This window comes from Neofelis nebulosa, chromosome 15, assembly GCF_028018385.1.
Source record: "Neofelis nebulosa isolate mNeoNeb1 chromosome 15, mNeoNeb1.pri, whole genome shotgun sequence".
Classification (NCBI taxonomy): Eukaryota; Metazoa; Chordata; class Mammalia; order Carnivora; family Felidae; genus Neofelis; species Neofelis nebulosa.
In genome coordinates this window covers 33,005,233-33,028,324 of record NC_080796.1, presented here as the reverse complement: position 1 = coordinate 33,028,324, position 23,092 = coordinate 33,005,233, and the positions used below count along the sequence as shown (strand labels likewise).

At 42.6% G+C, this 23,092-nt stretch overlaps 1 protein-coding gene across 8 annotated transcripts in view; it reads left to right on the top strand.

Moving 5' to 3' along the window:
* The window catches only part of CACNA1E (calcium voltage-gated channel subunit alpha1 E), a 489,630-nt gene that overhangs the window by 252,851 nt on the left and 213,687 nt on the right, over nt 1-23,092 (top strand). For all 8 annotated transcript variants that reach the window (XM_058701273.1, XM_058701270.1, XM_058701274.1 and 5 more), the window contains exons 6-8: nt 15,769-15,872; nt 17,139-17,291; nt 18,478-18,659. In XM_058701273.1, the coding sequence (XP_058557256.1) occupies nt 15,769-15,872; nt 17,139-17,291; nt 18,478-18,659 (439 nt within the window). The remainder of the gene's footprint in view (nt 1-15,768; nt 15,873-17,138; nt 17,292-18,477; nt 18,660-23,092) is intronic.

Here is a 23,092-nt window from a genome sequence, read left to right as displayed (position 1 = left end):
CTGAGTGAGCCCCTCCTTGGCTCTGGGAGAAGACGCGTTGGCGGGGGCTCGTGGAGTGTTAGAGAATCTGCTCAGGTGGGGTCACCATTCCCTCTGCTCTCCCCCCTGTGGCCCTGGTTGCTGCCTCATGGAAAGCCCAGCCTGTGGGCCTTCAGCAGGGCTTTTCTGACAGTGCCATCCAGGGTACCCTAAGCATGAGGTTCTGAGAGGAACAAATGGCCAATGCAGTGGGATCCATGGAGGGGATGGCTTGGGAGGCTCTCCTGAGCACCGCCTAATTTTTCTGTCTAGCCTTCGTTTTCCCCTCTGGAAAATTATACCAGCAACTCTCACCTTACTGTAGTCACCCTTTGCCATATAGTGGCTGCCTTCTTTTTGACAGCTTCAGACATTTTAATAGTCCTGCTGACAACCATGTGGAGCAGGCACGTCCTGTCGGCAAGCTGAGTATTCGGAGAAGTCGGGGATAATGGACTTCCTTTTCATCCCAGTTACTGCCCCAAGTTCAGAGCCTCCCAGCAAGACTGTGGCAGAACTTCTCCCAGCAACTGTGCCCCTGCAGCTGTCCTCTCTCTGGCCACTCCGTCAACCACCGCTGGATGACCTTATAAAAGCATAGCTTTGCTCACATTGTTCTCCTAGTCCAGAACCATCCATGCCTCCCCATACTGAAAAGGGAAGGAAACAGAACCGTCTTAGCAGCATTTTGTGAGGAAAGGATTCACAGTACATTAAAACAGAATGGCTGCTAGAAGGGATAATGCTATGTGGACCTGCTGTAAACGGAGTTTAGGGTCCCAAACAAGATTCAGACTGGTCACACTTTTCAACTCAGTCCTGGTTTTTGAATTGGGTGCTACCTTTGAAGAGGCAGAAAACTTTGTCCTAATTTTGGAGCATGGACTTAAAATAATTTCCTACACCTACTGGATCAGAGAAAGTGAACATCTTCAATGCCTGCATACACATTGTCCGATACCTTTGCAAAATAGTTGTACCAATATGCTTTCTTTCTAGTCATGGCAATTCGACAGCAGAACAGCCTATTGTGTTGCTTTAATTTGAATTTCTTTGACTATAATGCTATGGAATTCTTTTATATAATCCTTAAATATTCTATCTTTCTTCTTTTGTGAATTGTATATAGCTTGCTTTTTTTTGATGCTAGATTGGTACAGAAATTTGCCATGGTTCTATCTATACAGGATAGTTATAGAGTATGTGAAGATCAGGGCCAGGATCAGTGGCTTGCAGTATTTTCATTTTTTCATAAAATATTAACCTGGTCTCAGCCTGGTTTCTTTCATGCTCTGAGGCCATGAGCTAATTTGCATAGCTGGCAAGGTAAAAATAACTTCAGAGCTGAAAAGAAAGTTCATTGCCATTGAGTTAAACTTGGACCCTGGGTGCCAGCTCTTCTACAGGGGGCAGCAGTCCCTTGGTCTAGACTCCATTATTAATAAACACACTCCATTGTTCCTTAGAAAAAGAAAAAGGTCCTTTTTAAAATTCGTGTCTGAGAAAATAGCCATGCCTCTTAGCTCTTCTGCTGGGAGAGTAACCTCTTGATTCTTCCAACAATTCAGCATTTTATTTATTCACAACGAAAGTACAATTAAAACCACTTACTTTGTGCTTACATATCTGTATCAAGTAGATTTGGGTAACAATTAAAGAGTTCCTGTATATAGGCACAATTCTTTTTAATTATTAAAATTGCTTGTATGTTATTGTATTCCAAATAGGTGGTATGGGATGTGATATGACTCAGAAGTACTAGAATGAATTTTGGTTTAATGAATCTGAAATGTAAAAAGCACTTTGTTTTCTCTAACAAACAACTCTAGTTCAATTGGGGGCTCTACAGACAGTTGATATTTTATAACAACTTAAAGCTGTCTCTTCATCATGCACTATAATTGTGGGTTTGTCTGCTGTGCAAGTGTGGGAAATTATCTGGTATTTTTTTTTACTACTTGTCATCCTAGAATACAGATGGCATATGCCTGTCATGCAAATCAATCTCTTCGGCATTATAGGCAGAACGAGGAGAGTGGAACAATGGACAAAGATGTTTTATCTAAAATTTATGGATCCATGATTTTTCTGAAAGAGTCACTGATTTGAAAAGGTTTTATAAACTCAGATTCTTTCAGCTAGATATTCCTCATACATCCAAAAAAAAAAAGCTCCCTACCCCAATACATTATGAGAAGGTAGAATTTTATTACTTAGATTTTTCTTTTCCTCCTATTTTGAAGTATCCCTTCAGTCAGTCCACCATCAAATGTTAACCTCCACTCATCCACATTTGACTTCTTGGCAGCAGGACTCTGGCTCTCCCCAGAATCATGAACATATATAATTTTTCAGTCTTTCCAAAGCTGAAGAGGGAGCAGAGCAGTGTTTCAGTATCTTAGGAGTTAAGTCACTTGCTAAGATGACATCAAGAAAAAGGTTGCACATTCTCTAATTGGTGTATTGGCTCCATGCCAGGGGCATGGTTCTGAGTTTTTCCTTGTTTTTCATGTATCTTACGTAGCTCTTGTCTGGCCAGGCCAGTTATATCAACTTTCACTTTGGTTTCTTATCCAGATAGTATTATCTGGATATAATAGGTGAGTGGGTCATTGTGAGTGCCAGAAACCAAAGGTGGAGTCATTTAAGTGAGGAGGACTTTTCAAGGAAGATGTGTCTCACCAAACCATCAAGTTGCAGAAATACCAGGAAGTAGTTGGGTCTCAGGAATTTCAGGATCAAGGTGCTAGCTCCTATCTCCGGAGTCAGCTTTATTCTTCTCTCACACTACAGTCAGCTTTATTCTCTGAGAGAAAACATGAACAGTGACATCTCCTGAAGCCTTTTATTTTAGGGCTTTACCTGCTTCAGGAGAGCTCAGCCAAACTGTAGTCCCAAGTCCAAACATCCCAGGGGAGGAACTGTTCACTGGCCAGCAGTGGCATGTAAGAGCATTACAGTTTTTAAAAAGAACTGTAGGGGGCGAAATGGATGATGGGCATTGAAGAGGGCACTTGTTGGGATAAGCACTGTTCGTTGTATGTAAGTGATAAATCACAGGAATCTACCCCCAAAACCAAGAGCACGCTGTACACACTGTATGTTAGCCAACTTGACAGGAAATGCTATTTAAAAATAAAATAAGATAAAATAAAAATAAAAAGTCTGTTATCTTTATAAGAAACAAAAAAATAAAATAAACGCAGAAAAAAATAAAAAGAACTGTAGGGGTAGAGTATTATTGCTGGAGGAAAAGGCGGTACTGGCTGTTCAAACAATCGGTGGCCGCTGTGTGTGGGCAGTGTTGGATTATACAGCTGGTCTCTGTCATGTGATACTGGAGGTCACTAGTGCATCCTTCTAATGTGGCCTGCATTAAGAGCTTGGCCCCTACATGGATAATTAGCTGGGTTCTGTGTCTTCCCTGGCTTCTGCTCTATCCCAGGCTAGCCATCTCACAAATGCTTGTCTCTGGACCTAAGGGAGACCTGGTGAGAGAAAGTGTGTGGGTGGTGGATCAATAGAAATCCCTCACCGCTACTAGAAAAACAACTGAAAGAACATGTATTTATGTTAGCGAGTTCTTATAATATGGGATTTCCCTCTCCAGCAATTCTCCGTCTTTGCCAGCTCTCTGAAGTATAGTTTTGGTAACATTCATATGATCCTGCAATCACAGGACACCATAAGGCTCTGCAGAGAGGTAGCTCTGTGGTTGTCCTAGAGAAGACATTTGTCAAATACATGTGCCTTTGGGATGTATTTCTAGCTATTAGCCATTATCTTTTGTAGCTACTGAAAGCACTCCAAATTTGGAATCTAAATTTCTGGGCTTGAGTCTCAGTTTGACCATTTACTCTCTCAGTGATCTTGGGCCAGCCAGTTTCTCTCTCTGAGCCTTAATTCTCAAACTTACAAAATGGAGGATAATGGTACCTTTATGAGACAGGGTTATGTAAACTATGAAACAACAAGGTATTTATGTTTTTATCATGATCATCACCTGGACCTGAATGACACTCATAGAGTTTCTACCCATTGCTTGGCATTTCTCCTTGTGGTATCTGAGTGAATAACCAGGGACTTTCTCATAAAAAAGGGAAGAAACCTAGGGCTATTGGTAGGAACTAGACCTTTGTTTCCATTACACTGAAGCTAAGTAGATAAAACTCTCCTTTGTACGTTATTGTGTTCTTTACCTTGCATGATTTGGGGAAGTTTTTGGATTACAGCTTCCTTGGTAGATATACTGGGGTTAAGCTTCATGTAACTACTAGGAGATGTTTAAAGAAGAAGGCAGAGGGTATTTTTATCAATGTTGGCATCATTGCATTTTCATCAAAATTATGACTTTGTGGCTTGGGGTCACCCTGGCAACATCTTCCTCTCTGCCTGAGGAGCTATGTGTGCTTCTCCCAGAGTGGATGAGGACTGGTTGTGAAACACACACGTTGCATTTAATCAGGCTATTGCTCAGTTAAAAAAAAAATTTAGTGTTTACTTATTTCTGAGACAGAGAGAGACAGAGATGAGTGGGGGAGGGGCAGAGAGAAAGGGAGACACAGAATCTGAAGCAGGCTCCAGGCTCCAAGCTGTAGGCACAGAGCCCGACGCGGGGCTCGAACCCACAGACCATGAGATCATGACCTGACCAGATGCTCAACGGACTGAGCCACCCAAGAGCCCCAGGCTATTGCTCAGTCTAAAGCTATCACTATCTGAGAGGTTCTCCTTTAGCAGTAGTTTCCAACCAGGGATGTCCCCCCAAAGGACATATAACAATGTCTAGAGACATTTTTGGTTGTTACAGCCTGGGGGGGGGGATTGGAGGAGGGGTTGCTATTGGCATCTAGTGGCTAGAGGTGGAGGATGCTATTAAACATCCTACAATGCACAGAACAGCTTCCTACAACAAAGAATTATCTGGTCTCAAATGTCAATACAAACTCTTCTTGGTGTGACATGCTTTGACTGTTGAACTTTCTTTTTTTTTTTTTTTTTTTTTTTTTTTTTTTTTTTTTTTTTTTTAAAATGTTTTTTTTTTTTTTTAATTTTTTTTTCAACGTTTTTTATTTATTTTTGGGACAGAGAGAGACAGAGCATGAACGGGGGAGGGGCAGAGAGAGAGGGAGACACAGAATCGGAAACAGGCTCCAGGCTCCGAGCCATCAGCCCAGAGCCTGACGCGGGGCTCGAACTCACGGACCGCGAGATCGTGACCTGGCTGAAGTCGGACGCTTAACCGACTGCGCCACCCAGGCGCCCCTGTTGAACTTTCTTTTGGTGGGAAAGGAATGGGAGAATTTTTAGGCCATGACTTTTCTGTTCATCAAAAGACATATTTGTGGACCACTTCATATCCACTAAGATTCTTAGGAAATTTAATTAGGAGCCCCATTTTAAATTCCAGAAAGGGGGGGGCTTACCTTTATTAAATACAGAACCACTTATCTCTTCTGGAAATGGCATAGACTTTTCTCTTTTGGAAAGGGGAAAATTGACCCTATTGTCCTTCTCATTCTCCCAAGAAATACTATGACTTCTTGCTTAGAATCTTAGAAGGAAGTTCATGTTCCACTTTGGTCATAAATCAACTTGGGCCCAAGCCTTAATAAATAACAGCCAACCAACCAACCAAACCCCAGAAATAGCTGCCTCGTGACAGTTTTGGAGTTAGTGGTCTTTCTTTGAGATTATCCATTCTGAAGTGTAGCAAGATGCTGTTGCTATTTCTGGTAACAGAGGAGGGAACAGGGTCTCTCCTAGACCACTGTGTGTGCAGTTATTAGAAAAGTACAGGAAAACTTTTCAAGGCAAACTGTTTCATCATTTCTAGGAAAACACCAAGATGCTACATGGTGCTATTAAAGCAGCAGTTCATGTTGGTCCATCTTGTCCTCTTTAGAACAGTCTCCTTAGAATGAGCATGTGTAATGCACCCCAATGTTTATAGCAGCACTATCAACAATAGCCAAAGTATGGAAAGAGCCCAAATGTCCATTGATGGATGAACGGATAAAGAAGATGTGGGAAATGTATACAATGGAGTATTACTCAGCAACCAAAAAGAATGAAATCTTCCCATTTACAACTATGTGGATGGAACTGGAGGGTATTATGCTAAGTGAAATTAGTCAGAGAAAGACAAATATCATATGACTTCACTCATATGAGGACTTTAGGAGACAAAACAGATGAACATAAGGGAAGGGAAACAAAAATAATATAAAAACAGGGAGGGGGACAAAACATAAGAGACTCACAAATATGGAGAACCAACTGAGGGTTACTGGAGGGGTTGTGGGTGGAAGGATGGGCTAAATGAGTAAAGGGCACTAAGGAATCTACTCCTGAAATCATTGTTGCACTATATGCTAATTTGGATGTAAATTATTAAAAAAAATTAAAAGAAAAAAATTATTGAATTCAACATGTACTCTCAACAGTAATTCAGTAAATTTTAATATTTAGATCCTTAAAAAAAAGAATGAGCATGTGTATTAGCTAGTCTCTACATTTGGGTTTTTCAAAATGTAGGTCAACCCCATTAGAGAGTCATGACATCAATTTAATTGGTTGCAACCAGAGTGAAACAAAAGATAGCTAGGAAGAATTGAAGAGGAAATATGAATATATCATACACAGAAAGAGTATTATTTTATGAAGCATTATGTAATTTTACATACACATAACATATATATATTACATATTATATATACACATAATACATACATATTGCATACATACATACAAACATACATACATATATTCACCCTGGCTTGTGATGTAAAATGTATTTTGTACTGCAGGCTGTGTTCAAAAGAAGTTTGAAAATCATTGCTCTATACGCTTTTATTTTTGTTCTAAGAACATGGGTGAATTGAAGCAACACAGCATATTTTCCTTTAAAGGCCTTTCATTCCTAAATCAGTCACTATTCAGAACAATGGATGATTTGCTTACGATAATCTAGATTCAGTCTCTGGGCTAGAGAGGGACCTAGTCTTTCTAGCAGGTGTGACTATAGGATATTTCTGTTATTAGGAAAGATTACTGTAGAGGAGGTAGGCAGCAGCAGCTGTTCCAGGAGGGGCCTATAGGAATAGAAGTTGGCATTAATTCTGGCACAGTGACCAAGGTAGACAGTCATTCATAGCAACTGGAGCTCGGGCTTGGGGATAGGGTAAGAGACCATTTGTTCAATCAGGGGACTTCTGTGGAGCTCAGAGTAGCAGGGTGGGTAACCTGATGTTCCATTACCAAATGTAACCTGGAGCTTTTAAGCACTGCCAGGCTTGGTCCAATTTCTAATACAGGCTATGAAGTTTCCTTTATTTTACATTTTTCATACTCACCTGCCTCTCTGGTCTCCATTCTTTCCTGGATCACTAAGTTCCAGCTACACCGGCCCTTGTTTGAATTTCTCAAGTATGCCAATCTCCTTTGTGCCTCTGTCCCTTCTACGCATGCCTTTTCATATACCTGGGATGCTCTTCCCGCATTGTTTCCTCTGGCCTACTCATACTTCACCTTTGAGTTCATAGGTCATTTCCATAGTGAATCCTTCCTTTCCTGACCTTCCACTTACTAAACTTGTGATCTATTTAATGTCTTTTTCATTAAGTTTCATGAGGACAGCCACCATCTCCATTTTGTTCTCTGTTATAATGCCAATGCCTACTGCATGGCACACATTCAGTAAATATCAGTTGATTGTAGATGGGTTCTGGGTTCTGGGATTGAGCTAAGCCTGAATGGGATCCAAGAGCCTTAGCATAGGGTCTGGGGAGGAACAGGGGGCAGCTTGCAGAGACTATGTACTGTGCAAGACCTGTCACCTATTTTCCCCTTCGCAGCCTCATCCTTTTCCCTCAAATGTATTTTAGTCAAGTTGAATTTTGGGGGGAGCTTGTCTCCATTGAACAGTTTGACACATAGGGGCTTTTTTGTTTGTGATAAAATGAAGTAAAATCTTTAGAAATTGATTCCAAAATCAAATTACACTTTCGGTGATTTATTTAAAAGAAATGGAGAGCCAAACATTGGGGGTAATTTAGATTTTTGATAGATCATCATTATTTGCACACATAGTTAAATCTCCTTCAGTTTGGATATCTAATTATATAGTTGCCTGTGGGCTCATTCACAGCTCCAGAGAAGTCCATCCAATCTGCCCCAGTGAGGAGGTATTAATACTCATTTATCCCTGAGTCAAGGGTACTTCTTGGGCACCGCTGTTGAATATTGTTAGAGAAGGGACCATAGTAGATGGAAATGTGAAAGGTACTTTCTGCCATCAAGGAGATGGCTTTGAACTGAGTTATGAGGATCTAGCTAATTATCATTAATAATCAGACTTTCGTTCTAAGACCTAAGAACAGTATGCAGTCAGGTATTAAATGTTGTACAGCTTTCAAGATGTTCAGAGAAGGGGGAGATTGCATGGGCTGGAGAAGTGTAGCAGCGTCTGGACAGGTTTTGGGTCAGAGTCTTAGAGCCAGGAGGGATCTGAGAGGTCCCTCTAGTTGATTCCTTCATTTTAGAGATTAAAAAACAAACAAAACCCCAGATATGTTCTTTCTCCTCTTCCTTCATGACACCTATTTATTAAGTACTTTCTATGAGTCAGACTTAGTAAACACTGTTGTTTTAGCTTTCCCATGTCCAACTTCCCCAGTGGCCTCCAGTCTTCCTTTTGGGGGAATCTTTCATTGTGTGTGCTCTTGGTGGGTGTCTTGCACACTTTGGAAGTAGTAGAAGACTGTCCCAGTGCAGCCAGATGGGATATAAGGGGACATGTGACTTAAGCTCGACCACATGGTTTTCCCCCTATGACTTTTAAGCTGTTGATGTTATGATATTGATACGGTTGGTGGTGATGTGTCTAGCAATATCCACAGTGGCCTAAGAATCAGACTTCCTGGAGTCTCTGACCTTTGCCAAGTGTGTAAGTTTTTTATTCCTGCTGTAACAAATTGCCAGAAACTTGGTGGCTTAAAGCAGATGTATTCTCTTACAGTTCTAGAAGTCAGAACTCTAAAATCAGTTTACCTGGGCTGCATCAGGTATCAGTAGGACTGTACTCTCACCTGAGCTTTTAGGAAGGAAGACATTTCTTTACCTTCCCTGGCTTCTAGGGCTGGGTTTCTTTCATGTTTCCTCCATCTCCAAAGCCAGCAGCATAGCACCACGCTTCAGTCACTACATTGCAACCTTCTTTCTAGCCAGATCTTCCTGTGCCTGCCTCTTATAAGGGCACTTGTGATTGCATTTAGGGCCTACGCAGATAATCCAGAAAAATCTTCCCATCTCAAGATTCTTAATCACCTCTGCAACATCACTTTTGCCATATTAGGTAACATTCACAGCTTCCAGGGTTTAGGATATGGATATCTTTGAATCTGTTTTTCAGCCTACCACACCAAGATTTCTGCTTTCCTATTTTTCCCGCCTGGTCTTTCAGTATCCCTTCAATTCTGTGGGCTCCTGATATCTTTTTAAGTCAGTGCTATGTGAAGAAGTTTATAAGCATCTTATCTTTTTATTTTATTTTTTTTTCAATATATGAAATTTATTGTCAAATTGGTTTCCATACAACACCCAGTGCTCATGCCAAAAGGTGCCCTCCTCAATACCCATCACCCACCCTCCTCTCCCTCCCACCCCCCATCAACCCTCAGTTTGTTCTCAGTTTTTAACAGTCTCTTATGCTTTGGCTCTCTCCCACTCTAACCTCTTTTTTTTTTTTTCCTTCCCCTCCCCCATGGGTTTCTGTTAAGTTTCTCAGGATCCACATAAGAGTGAAAATATATGGTATCTGTCTTTCTCTGTATGGCTTATTTCACTTAGCATCACACTCTCCAGTTCCATCCACGTTGCTACAAAAGGCCATATTTCATTCTTTCTCATTGCCACGTAGTATTCCATTGTGTATATAAAGCACAATTTCTTTATCCATTCATCAGTTGATGGACATTTAGGCTCTTTCCATAATTTGGCTATTGTTGAGAGTGCTGCTATATAAACATTGGGGTACAAGTGCCCTTATGCATCAGTACTCCTGTATCCCTTGGGTAAATTCCTAGCAGTGCTATTGCTGGGTCATAGGGTAGGTCTATTTTTAATTTTCTGAGGAACCTCCACACTGCTTTCCAGAGCGGCTGCACCAATTTGCATTCCCACCAACAGTGCAAGAGGGTTCCCATTTCTCCACATCCTCTCCAGCATCTATAGTCTCCTGATTTGTTCATTTTGGCCACTCTGACTGGCATGAGGTGATATCTGAGTGTGGTTTTGATTTGTATTTCCCTGATAAGGAGCAACATTGAACATCTTTTCATGTGCCTGTTGGCCATCCAAATGTCTTCTTTAGAGAAGTGTCTATTCATGTTTTCTGCCCATTTCTTCACTGGGTTATTTGTTTTTCGGGTGTGGAGTTTGATGAGCTCTTTATAGATTATGGATACTAGCCCTTTGTCCAATATGTCATTTGCAAATATCTTTTCCCATTCCGTTGGTTGCCTTTTAGTTTTGTTGGTTGTTTCCTTTGCTGTGCAGAAGCTTTTTATCTTCATAAGGTCCCAGTAATTCATTTTTGCTTTTAATTCCCTTGCTTTTGGGGATGTGTCGAGTAAGAGATTGCTACGGCTGAGGTCAGAGAGGTCTTTTCCTGCTTTCTGCTCTAGGGTTTTGATGGTTTCCTGTCTCACATTCGCATCTTATCTTTTTTAATCCTTACATCAACCCTCTTAGGAAAATATTGTCCCCATTTTACAGATAATAACACTATAGCTCAGAGAGGCAGTTGCATAAGGCAAGACAGCTGTGTGAGGGAACAGGCATTTGAAACCAGCCAGTATGACTGGAGAGCATGTGCTTTACCACTTCCTCATCATCCTAGTTCAACTCTCTTTTGCCTGTAGATCTTTTCCAAGGAGGAGTTAGGATGCCATCTGGCTCTGAAGTCTGGATCATATTATTTAGGCAGGGAGACAAGGCAAGGGGGTGGGCATTCCAGGCAAGAAAGAGGTGGGAGAATAAGAGGTGAATCCAAGAGATGTGTTAAAGGAAGGATATGTTAGACTTTGGTGCCTCGTTGGAGGTAAAATCATAGAAGAGAAGAAGGAGCCAATCACCTCTGAAACACTTCTAAGTGGACACAACAACTCATTTTGGTGGATTACCCATGGAAATGACATCCTGGCTCAAACTGTGTTAGGAATCCAATTTGAATTAGGTCCCTCCCTGTCTCCTCTTGGTTTCTTATAATGGGGGCTGGTTAAGCACCTAATACCTTTTGCTAGTATTAATCAGCCTTTTTGCACAGATGCTGATGAACAATTTGCCTTTCGAAGGCTCATGAACTTCTCCCTTGGGATTTATATGGGTGGAAGCAAAGAAGTAATTTTGGGAGCTCAGGAGGAACTTTTGGGCCTAAGGGTAGGAGACCCCTGGTTTGTATCTCCTCTTCAAAAGAGAACTTACACACTTGTTTAAGGCTAGTGCAACAACTGGGAGGGAAGCTATTTACCTGGTCATCCCTTGAATAGAGTTGCCAGATTTAGCAAATAAAAATACAGGATGCCCAGTTAAATTTGAATTGCAGATAAGCAACGGATAATTTTTTAGTGTAATATTTGCATAATGCTTCAGGGAATTTTTAGCCATGGAAGTGTGAAAAGAGACTGTTAGACCTGGGTTGATGAGGAGGCTAAGGCAGAACCCAAGGTCAAAGGGACTCCAGGGTGGGAGAATTCTTTGCGTAATTGACTCGGGGAGAGGTCATTTGGTTGTGATTGCTCAGAGCATTCCTTCCATCTTCTGCCACTGCTGTAATGGGCACACAAGACCCTCAGGATCATATCAGGCTCTAGACTCTTCTTACTTGCTGACAGCTAAGAGCGAAAGCATTAGAGGTAGGTCTGAACCATGACATCCGCTAGGAAACAGTTTTTGAACATTTATAGTGTGCAGAATCCTGCATCTGTCCTGGTCGTAGTCAGAGGTTTGTGTCTGTCCTCTGCTTTGGGGGTAGTCACTAAGCACCCCTCTATGTACAGAGCTCTCCACCCAGACCCTGTGCTCATAGTGACAAAAGAAATGGAAAACACAGCCGCTGTTTCTGAAGAGTACTCGCATATGCTGCATGGGATTGCAGAGCTTGGGCTTTTATTAACTCAGAATTAGAGTTTTGCGCAGCGGCCTCACTCTGATTCTGTGGCACAACTGTCTCTTCATGTGTGTATATGTGGATATTATAGCCGTTGTCACCTCAGGTGCAAGGAGCCTCTGTCTGACCTGCTCGTCCGGAGAGGTGTCAGTGACAAGTCTGTGGGAGTTAGTAATTTGTGGTTTGGGGATAAAGGGAACCGAGCTCACTGGCTTGTTGGGAGGCTAAGTATTGTGACCTTGGTATTTTTAGCAATGTACTGGACTAAAGAACAGTGGAGCTGTGCAGTACTGAGAAGACATTGCATGGCATAATGGCAGAGTGGGGAAAGGCTTGGCTTTGATATCAGAAGAGAAAGGACCTTAATGCCTAGTCTTGCCATTTATTAGCATAATTTTTTCAAAGTCCCGATTTCCTCTTCTATGAAGTAGAAACAGTAGTAATATCAGGATATGTTTGAGAATTTAATGAGATAACATATGTGAAAGATGTTAGTAGATAGTGAGCCCTATGTGTGTTCCTGCAGTGTTCCCATTCTTGAAACACTTTGTAAACATCTCTGTTATGACACTCTTCATGGTGAATTATAATTATTTCATTTCTGTGTCTGTCCACTTCCACCAGACTGAGGACCTGGGCCGTTTCCTACTGTGGACTTACCCTGAACCTCCTGCATACATCTGAGGCCCAGAGTTTTGCCGAGCGTATAGACTTTAGCACTGAGGCTTTGCTGAAGGGCAGGTCTTTACATTTTGAGTCTTCTTCCTTCCCTCTCTAACTCTCTTCCTGAGAAGATCCTGTCCTGTGGAATCTCCTTGAGAGCAGGAGTCCTAAACTATATTGGAAGATCCTTATTAGACTCTAAAATGCTCAGGGACAGATTTCTGGTACACGTGCTCCAACAGGCATGTGTTGGAACAGCATCCTGGCTTGCCACCTGCCATTATCATTGGTAAACTCTAGGGTTTCTCTGGTACTTCTTTCCTTTTGGTTTCTGCTTCAACACATTTACTACCTTCATCAGTGCAGTTCAATCCATCAAGTATTCATTGAGCACCTTTTAACTTTCCAGACCCTGGGCTAGGTGTGGGGATAGAGATGGAGAGGACAGTGCCTCCACTTGAGGTGTTTTGGATCTTGTGGGAGAGACAGATGAGAAACCAGAGAAAACAGAGAATTTCTCTAAGATGTGGTAAGGGCAGTGATGGCAGTGGACACAGAATTCTATGGGGACTTTTTCCTCAATTATCTTTACCCCCTAAGAATTCCATTGCCCCTACTTCTAGCAGGTGGACAGGAACTTCTACCCTCAAACATGATGTGAACACTAGGAAGCAGCCATTGGCCAATGGGCATGAGCTAAAGACCTAGTTTATGAGGAGGCTAAGACAGAACCCAAGGTCAAAGGGTAGGATGAAGGAAAAGAAAATTCCAAGGGCTGGGGGGAGCATGGGCCCCAGGCAGCACAGTCCTGGCTAAAGTTTGGGGCAGCTTAGATGACTTGGGGGGCAGGTTGGTTCAGCTGAAGGCCACACTTGGTGAAAAGAGCATGGATGTGTCTTGTGGGTCACTACTCAAGCTTCTGGCAACAAATGCCATATTTTTGCCTCTCTCTCTTTCAAATTAGCTTCACTGTTATTTTCTTTCCCACATGAGAATTCTTATTTCTCTGACATTTGCTTCTCCACAAGCTCTTATTTCTTCTTATTTCCTTCCTGTTTTCATGTCCCTGTTTCCTTTCACCATTCACTTCCCTGTCCTCTTATCCTCCCTCCCCTCTACCAGTTTTATTTCTCTCTACACTTGTGCCTTCTTGCTTTTTAATTTTGTCTTTTGAACTCTACCTCCATGTTCTGAAATACACCTCCTTCAGCTCAGGGTTGGGGAGGAAATTTTCCTTTTCAGTAGCTCTTTCTTATGATATGAAAGAGCATCTCATGTGTATCTGGGTATCCTTGGAAACAAAACTCTGGTTTCTGAACAGGGCGGATTCTCCCCACCGCGTTTGTAAGACAGAGCAAACCATAGGGAGAGCTGTCTCCCATGTGCAGTGCACCTCAGAAGACTCAGAGTATGGTGCTTCTTCCTCTGTTAGTGGATTCAGCGGAACAATGACCCCGTTTTCCTGGGGTTCTGGTTCTCTGTCACTATGGCTTAGCCTTGAGGTTTGTCTGTCTCCTCTTCCCTTTATTTGCTTCTTTGCCTGTTTTATTTTTTAGTCCCGTTTTCTACATTTCTTCTGCTCTCTTTTCTCTTCAGGTTTTCCCTACTTATTGGAAATATCACTTCCCTCCCTAATTTCTCTCTTTGGCATTGGCAGATAGAGTCAAAAGCAGCATCAGAGATGTGGCTCTTCTAAATCCCTTTTTTTTTCAGAGGGCAGTATGGAAGTTTGGGTCAGGAGAGGTAGAGAAGACCTGAGAAGCTTGCCTAGCTCCTGAGATCTTTTATGCGAGTAGAGTTTCTTTCTGGTTCTTATCTTGAGGTTGGGTTAATGTAGGATTATAGTCTTAAAGTTGAGAGAAATCTCTACTGGTTTTAGATAACCTTCAACCAATGTTGGAACATTTTTAACTTCCTAATAGAAAGTTCTACAGTCTGTGTTTGAGTACGTTTAATGTTGGGAAGTGTACTACCACATGAACAGTCCCCCTGTTCTTGGGCAGCATGGCTTGTTTCAAAGTTATTGCTCACAATTGTAGAGTCTTGGATCTGTGTCATTTGTACCCATCGATACTCTAGCTGCTTTCTAGAGGTGTACAGCATAAACCTTTCATTCAAGTTAGATTTCAAGTATTGAAGGAAATATTTCATCCAAAAATAATTAAATGACATAAACTCTTCCCGCCACCCTTTGACTATGTAGAAAACTCAGTTTTCTGAGTGACTTATTTGCCCATGGCTCCAGACAGCTGAAATTGTTGTGGAGAGGTTGGGAGGGAAGACAGGTACTATTCCACAGAAAGAAGACTAAAATTAGACAAAGTTGCAAAAATAGTATTATTAATATTTGTGTTGGACGTAATATCCAGTTTGCACATTATAGCTATAGAACACTCATAGTTATAGCATCAGTGTGATTGATTTGTTTGGTAAAAACTCTTGATTGCCAAGGTGAACAAGAGTGAGTTACTCCTTTACTGCAGCTGATCCAGGGAAATTCCCTGAAGTAGCCAGGAGACAGGGGAACCTACGAATTCTGATATAAAAAATCCAGGGGCCTCAGTAGGTTGGAAAGGGAGAAAGGAGGTTGGTGAGGGATAGAGAGGAGAGGAGGGGGCAAAGATTGGAGGCAGGAATGGGATAGATGCTAGAGAGCTTGTATTTTACTCATGATTGGGAGCCAGGATTCTGATGTAATGACGAGTTTTCCCTCTTTGCAAAGTAAAACCCAGATGTGGCTAAATATAATTTCAGTCGGAACCACTGATGATTCACCCCAGTTCAGGTGCACCCACACGCAGCTGGCATCAGCTCTGTGTACTTTCCAGGCTGATCCTTCTTCAACCCAGCTTCCCCCATGGAACAGGAGGAGAAAGCCAGACGGTGATAACCTTGACCTTCTTTGTTTCCATCTGCAGCATCCTGGCTACGGCAGGAACCCACTTCAACACACATGTGGACCTGAGGACCCTTCGGGCTGTGCGTGTCCTGAGGCCCCTGAAGCTCGTGTCAGGGATACCTAGTGAGCACTTGCCTTTCTTCCTTCTCCTCTGTTAATGGCTTTCCTGAAATGATAAACAGGAAGCTATTTCTCCAGTGGTAAAAAAGAATGGGGATGCAGCAATCTGGCAAAACATTTCACTCTAAAACTTAGCAACTTTTTTTCCAGAACTTAAAGATAGTGGAAGATCTTTGGAGAAAATTTTCAAAGTAAAAAAATATATGTAAAATGAAAAGGAAACACCCTCGTTATCCTATTTTTTAATTCATTTTTTCCTGTGCATTTTAACATGATTGTGATCATACTGTGTGTATACTTTTGGATCCTATCATATAAGCATTTGATTTTCCTGACACTAAAAATTCCTCAAAAATATATTTTAAACTTTTATTCTTTTTATTTTTTTTTATTTTTGGGACAGAGAGAGACAGAGCATGAACGGGGGAGGGGCAGAGAGAGAGGGAGACACAGAATCGGAAACAGGCTCCAGGCTCCGAGCCATCAGCCCAGAGCCTGACGTGGGGCTCGAACTCACGGACCGCGAGATCGTGACCTGGCTGAAGTCGGACGCTTAACCAACTGCGCCACCCAGGCGCCCCAAAAATATATTTTAAAAAGTCTGTACTATAGCCCATCTTATACAAGATGACTTATTTAGTCATTTCTACTGGACATTAGATTATTTTCATTTTCCCCCCACTAGAAATAGCACAGCGACATACATCTCTTTTCTTAAATCTTATTCAAATTATTATTTGAAGTATTATTTTCTTAGGCTAGGATCTTAGAAGTACAACTTCTGGGTCAAAGTATATGGTATTTTGTGAATAGTGATTGTACTAATTGTTATCCTAAAACAGTGGATGGAAAGCCAAGTTTCAGGTAGAGTAGTGGGGGAGGTAAACTTTGTCTTTACTCTCATAAGATTTAGAGCCTAGCAAGGCCAGGCTTAATTTCCTTTAGGAAAGAAGCACGTTCTAATAAGTTTATAAGAGATAAGCAGAAAGCAACATGGGCGAAACAAATAAGGGAGGAGTAACAGGTGTGTAAAGGATCAGGGAATGGTGAGAAGGAACATGGAATTGATTCCAGGGGAAGTAGTGATGGCAGTCTTTGGCTCAACTTGCTCTGGTTGTCCCTTTGCAAATTGTCTTCATTGTCTTAGGACCAGTGGTTCTTTTCCCTCAAAGACTTGCCCCTCTCCTCCTAGAAGAGAGTAAAGGGAGCCTCCTATATCACATGGTGCTCTAGGAGGCTCCATTTGTCATTCTCTTCCTTTCCTTCTAGGCCTACAGATTGTGTTGAAGTCCATCATGAAGGCCATGGTGCCTCTTCTGCAAATTGGCCTTCTGCTCTTCTTTGCCATCTTGATGTTCGCCATCATTGGCTTGGAGTTCTACAGTGGGAAGTTGCACCGGGCATGTTTCACGAACAGTTCAGGTAGGATCGTTGTTCCTGGCCTTCTCCTTTCCTTCCTCTCCCCTCTGGTCATTGGAGTAATTTCAGGTCATTGGGGGACTGAGTGGAAAAGTATATTCTATCCCAGCCCTGGGATTAGAATCACAAACTTCTTAGCAGCTTTTTGAGGCACAAGCAGCCTAGACTAAGGATCCCCAGGGGACACTGATATTGTACAGCAAATGGCCTCTTAAGTTTGCAGTCAGAGGATTTCAAACAGGAGGTTTCAGTTCCCCCATCCCATGGTAGAAGGCTATCAGACTGACTGTCAAAAACCACCTGTCTGAAGAAATACCCTTTGTACAATAGCCTCTTTGGCCCACAGGCCAGGTGGGCCTTGGAGCCCAGAGTCAGACTTGGGTCTCTCTAGGTCTGTGGAGACACTTTCCCTCCATGATCCACCTCATGACCTTCCTCCTTCCCTGCTGTGACCCACACACAGTGTGGAAAAGCTGAGAGAGCTCTGAGCGTGACTTGCCAGGGGTGCTTGTGAAATTTGCGGGGTTCACAGACCTCAAATCCGTACCTCTTTGTATCTTATTTGTTCTTTTCAAGTCCAGTAGAATACCCTAGCAGGAAAGGGGGTCAGGGAGAGGTTGAAGAAGCCCAATTTAGTATCATGTGGGTTTTTTTGTTTGTTTGGTTGGTTGGTTTTGGTTTTTGGTTTTTGTTTTGTTTTGTTTTTAAATCTTCAAAGGACACCTTCTACCTTGGGAGTTTTGTTCTGTTTTGTTTTTTTCTTATTCAAGACCGGGAACTTAGGCCAGAAAAAACAAGGAGTTGAGACCCACTGAAGGGACTTAGTTTATAATTGTCCCCAAGAAACCCGAGAAGAACTCAGGGTCTGTTCTGAGTCTGAAGTTGGAAAATCAGGAAGATTCTGCCTTCACCTCAGATTGTTCTATGTGATCCAGTCTGTCCATGCCTGTGGTACTCAGGCAAGGGTAGAAGATGTAGCCTGAAGAAAGTGAAGGCCATTTGGCCTCAGAGGAAGCTGGGAAGCACTGGGATGAACACACAGTATGTAAGCTGTGAGGTATAAAGAAGCCAGAGGTGGGAGCCCGAGACAAAGAAATAGAATTGAGTGTTTGTGGCTTCCTGAGGGTCATTTCTAGGTCATGCTAAAATATCATGTGGTTTATCCCCTACCCTCTGAATGTGTCTGCAGGTATTCTGGAAGGATTTGACCCTCCTCACCCATGTGGTGTGCAGGGCTGCCCAGCTGGTTATGAATGCAAGGACTGGATTGGCCCCAACGATGGGATCACCCAGTTTGATAACATCCTTTTTGCTGTGCTGACTGTCTTCCAATGCATCACCATGGAAGGATGGACCACCGTGCTGTACAATGTGAGTAGAGCTGGCAGGGGGCTGGATCCAGAGGGAAGAGCCCTAGAATGGGGCTTCTGGCATTGTTTGGACTGGTTAGTCTGGGGAAAGGGAAGGCTGGGGATATGTCTGTGTATATGTCAGTTTGTGTGTGTGGGGGCGGTGGGGACAGTGGGGCTGGACTCCACTGTGAGAAGTCATAGCACTTCGTATCCTGTTGTGTGGCCTCTTGCTGAGTGGAAGTATACAGTTTCTCAACAGAGTTAGGAAGCTACATCCCATTGGATGGGTGAACAAAGCTAGTTATATCAGATCAACTTAGTAGCGATAGAGTATGTTTTACTACAGGTTCAACATGGTGGTGGGGTTCAGTGAGGAGTACCAAAAGGTATAGATTTCTTGGTTGCTTCAAAGAGTTTACCATCAGGTTGGAAAGATATTACGGTAGTTCTCAACCCTGGCTGCAGATTAGAATCAGCTAGGAGCTTTAAAAATTTATACCTTCTGGGCTTCACTCCAGACAAATTAAGTAGGAATGGCTAGGGGTAAAGGCCCATCATTGATTTTTTTTTAAACTTCCTAGCTGATTGTAATATGCAGCTACTGTCAAGAACCACTGCATTATATGCACATAAGAAACTTAATAAATAACAATGCTTAATTGTAAGACTCACTGGGGATGCTTGTTAAAAATTCAGGTTCACGGGCCCTTTTATGCAGGTGTTGATCTTGTGTAGTTTTGAATCGTTAGTGGGCTATACTTTTTACAAGTGCTTCTGGTGATTCATATGACCAGGTATGTTTGGAAGGTTCTGAGTTAGTGCATAAGACAAAGCTGCCTAACTGCCTGTCAGGGATGGCAAGGGACTCCTGCATGGGACACAAGTTAGACAGGGTGACCACTGAAGTGTCTTCTGCCTCTCAGAGTCCTATTTTAACAAGTTATGAAAGGCATGGGCAAAGTTCAAGTTCTAAAATGACAGGGGTCGGGGAGGTGTGTGCTTTGATGCAAAGGGAACCTAAGTGCGCAAAACAGTTTGGGTAGGTTGCCTTTGTACAGGTGCTTACAAGGTCTGTACTCTCATATGAATCCAGCCAGCCCACCCTGAAGCAGGTACTTTGGAATGATCATGCCTCTTATCTCTACTTTCACAGGCTGCCTTTACCCTAAGGTGCCCTCTGTTTCCTTTTAACCTGATTCCATCTGTATAAAACTTACTGGGTGGGGCACGGTATAGTTTACACAAAACACCCTTTGCTTTTGTTTTTGTGCTTTGTCTTTGGTTTCACTTTTGTGGATCTCTAGATATAATCCACACTGGAGGGAAAGGAAGTGCTATGTCCCAGGAGAGACTCAACCAGATTGTAATGCCCGAAGAGCCAGGATTTGTGTAAGGCCTGTAGTGGGTGTTTAGTAAATGTTTACCAACCTAGATCCATTTCCATGCAGGTGAGCAATTCAGGCCTGAGGTTTACAGAATAGAGCCACAAGCTGTTATGCTAAAGCTCTAAAGGGCAGTGAAGAAGTCCCAAAGACGAGCTTATGCCCAGCAACCCTAAGGGTTATTTGTGACCTAGAAACACCTTGAGGACATTCTGAGATTCTCACCAGTTGTGGGGGGTAGCAGGAGGGAGGGAAGGGAGAAGAGACTGATGAGTATAGTTGTTCCCTATTTGAGATATGAAGGATGTCTTTAGGCCATGTCACTCAGATTAGCCAGGCATCTCTGCACTGGCCCCACAGTGGCTGGTGTCATTTTGGGGCTCTGGGAGTGATGTATTTCAATTATATGTGTAGACTCACCTAAGTGATGTGATAAATGCATTGAAAGCCTAGAAGGAGAAGTGTTGCATTTGAACATACAGGTGTGATCTGTTGGTCCTCCTGAGCCAGGGCTCAAATAGTGCTGAGACAAGTATGAACACAGTTGAAGAATGACCAGTCATTTGCATTAGATCCTTTGTTCATTCATTCATTCAACAAATAATTAAGTGAGCGTCTACTATATGCCAAGCACTGTACTAGGTACTAGGGAAATGTGGAGGGGAAAAGGGTGCTATGATGCTTGCTTTCATGGTGCTCTCTTTAAATTCCCATTTGTCTCCAGTTACCTGTATAACACAGGTATGGAGGTCACACAGAGACAATGATCTTGCCCTCTTCTCTAGTTTTGGTCCAGTGAGGAAGCAGGGAGGAGAAGAGGTCAAGATGCTAATTCTCTGAAACTTTTCATTACACGGGCTCCCAGGACCACAGGCTCACACTCCCTCTGACTTCCAGTTTGTCGCCACCGAATTTCAGTTTACTGACCTCCTGCTACCCTCTGTGGCTGAAAAACAAGGGTTGAGGGAATTAGTTGAGTTGTGGGGCTGGTTTCCAAAAGTAGCTTGCTGCTCATGGGGCAGAATGAACGTATGTCCACTTTGAAATGAAGTTACTTTCCAAAACATTAGATCTAGGGGCAGGGAGCCAGGAATCCATAGGAAGAAGTGATAGTCAGAGGTGGGTAACTATACCTTGATTCAGGAGAAACTGGATAAAAAAGACACCCATGGGGCGCCTGGGTGGCGCAGTCGGTTAAGCGTCCGACTTCAGCCAGGTCACGATCTCGCGGTCCGTGAGTTCGAGCCCCGCGTCAGGCTCTGGGCTGATGGCTCGGAGTCTGGAGCCTGTTTCCGATTCTGTGTCTCCCTCTCTCTCTGCCCCTCCCCCGTTCATGCTCTGTCTCTCTCTGTCCCAAAAATTAAAAAAAAAAAAAAAAAAAAAGACACCCATTTTTCAGCCAGTGGAACAAGGACAAGGTCTGGCTCCTTAGGAAGAAAGAGCCGGCAAAGGCTGGGCGTCAGTTGAGCAGGGAACTGGGGCGTGAAGAATGACCCAGGCAGAACTCTGTTACAGAAGCTGGATGCTCATCCTGGCGTTAGCACTGTCTGCTACTGGAAGAGCAGGTTCAGAGTAGTCCATTCTTCATGGTGCTGGGGAGAGGTAGACTTACATCATACACAGTGGAGTTACATCACACATGCTTTTAATTTATCCCAATCCAGCCATTCGTCTTGGAGAGGAGATCAGGGGGTCAGGGAGAGAGGAAGATAAATAGTACAGCCTAATTCATTTATCATTCATTTCAGTGTTCCTATACATTGTAAGTGTGAGATGAGAGATGCCCAAGAAAGATGTTGGCTGAAAAAAATTGCAAGAAATAGCCAACTCAGCATTTCCTGAGTATTTGTCCTCTTTTTATTTTAACTCAAGACTTGGTAATGACAAAATTTCACATAGCTATTAGCAGTGGTTGCACACAATGGGATTAACCATGCACAACTAATAAACTCAGTATTATAAATATAGGTAATACATATGCATAGGTTTCTTCGTGTAGAAAATCTCTCTCTGCCATTATCACCACCACCACCAGTAAGATGCAAATGTAACTGTTGGTTGCCCTTCCTGCCACTCATTCTGGGAAGGTTCAATTCACCCCGTTGGTGGATTTTCTCACATAGGCCACAAGGAACAGGGGAGCTCCTATTTCCCTGTCCAGCACCTCTTCTATTCCATGATGGCAACAAATATGTAAGAATACTGGCGCCAGTTATGCTCAAACCAGTTATTAGAACCTTCAGATTTACACGGTACACAGAAGTTCTCTCAAGCATATGGACCTAGGTTAGCCGTTTTAGATACAATTTAAATGTTTCATCCTGTTTGCATCCCTTTTCTGCTACACAGACTCTTTCCCAATGCCTCCTATGACCTTGTATACTCTGCTGCTGGTTACTTTTAACTTCATTTGCATATAGCTTTTCTCATGATAATACATTTTTGTAAGGGGCTGGGAGGGTTCTTATTGTCAGGGCAACTTGGTGTCATGCTTGCTCAATTTAGTCTACCAAAATTTCAACTCTGCTTGGTCAAACTCCAACTGTATTCTTGGCTTCCCTCCCTCTTGTGGTAGAAAGAATGCAAAGCAGTCTACAATCCTGCTGGCTGCTTCTTCCTGTTTTGACTGTCTCTGTGAAGGTCTCCTCAACTTGCAAATCCTCCCCTATTCTTACTAGTTTAATTCATTTTATTTCTCCTAACCTTGGTAGGTATTCTTCAGTACACTATATTTTCTCTCTGATCAGTGGAGTTCATTCTATAAATGCTACTGTGGCTCTCGTATTAACTTCCAACATTGGTCAGCTGGATTGGATGTGGCCCTGAGAACTGGTTGTCTACTGATCTGGTCTGAGTCTTATTTCTGTGTTGTATATCTGGTTTTGTTTTGTCTGCTGTTTGTGTTGCCAGGACTAATATACAGATTGCAGGGGTTCCCAGTCTCTGTCTGCAGTTACTGAAACCTCTGTTCCTAAAGTCCATTATTTTTCATCTATATTTCCATAGCTTGAGCTATTTCTCTTCTCACTGGGTGTTGATAAACTCATGCAGGTGTGCAAATTTCTTGGAG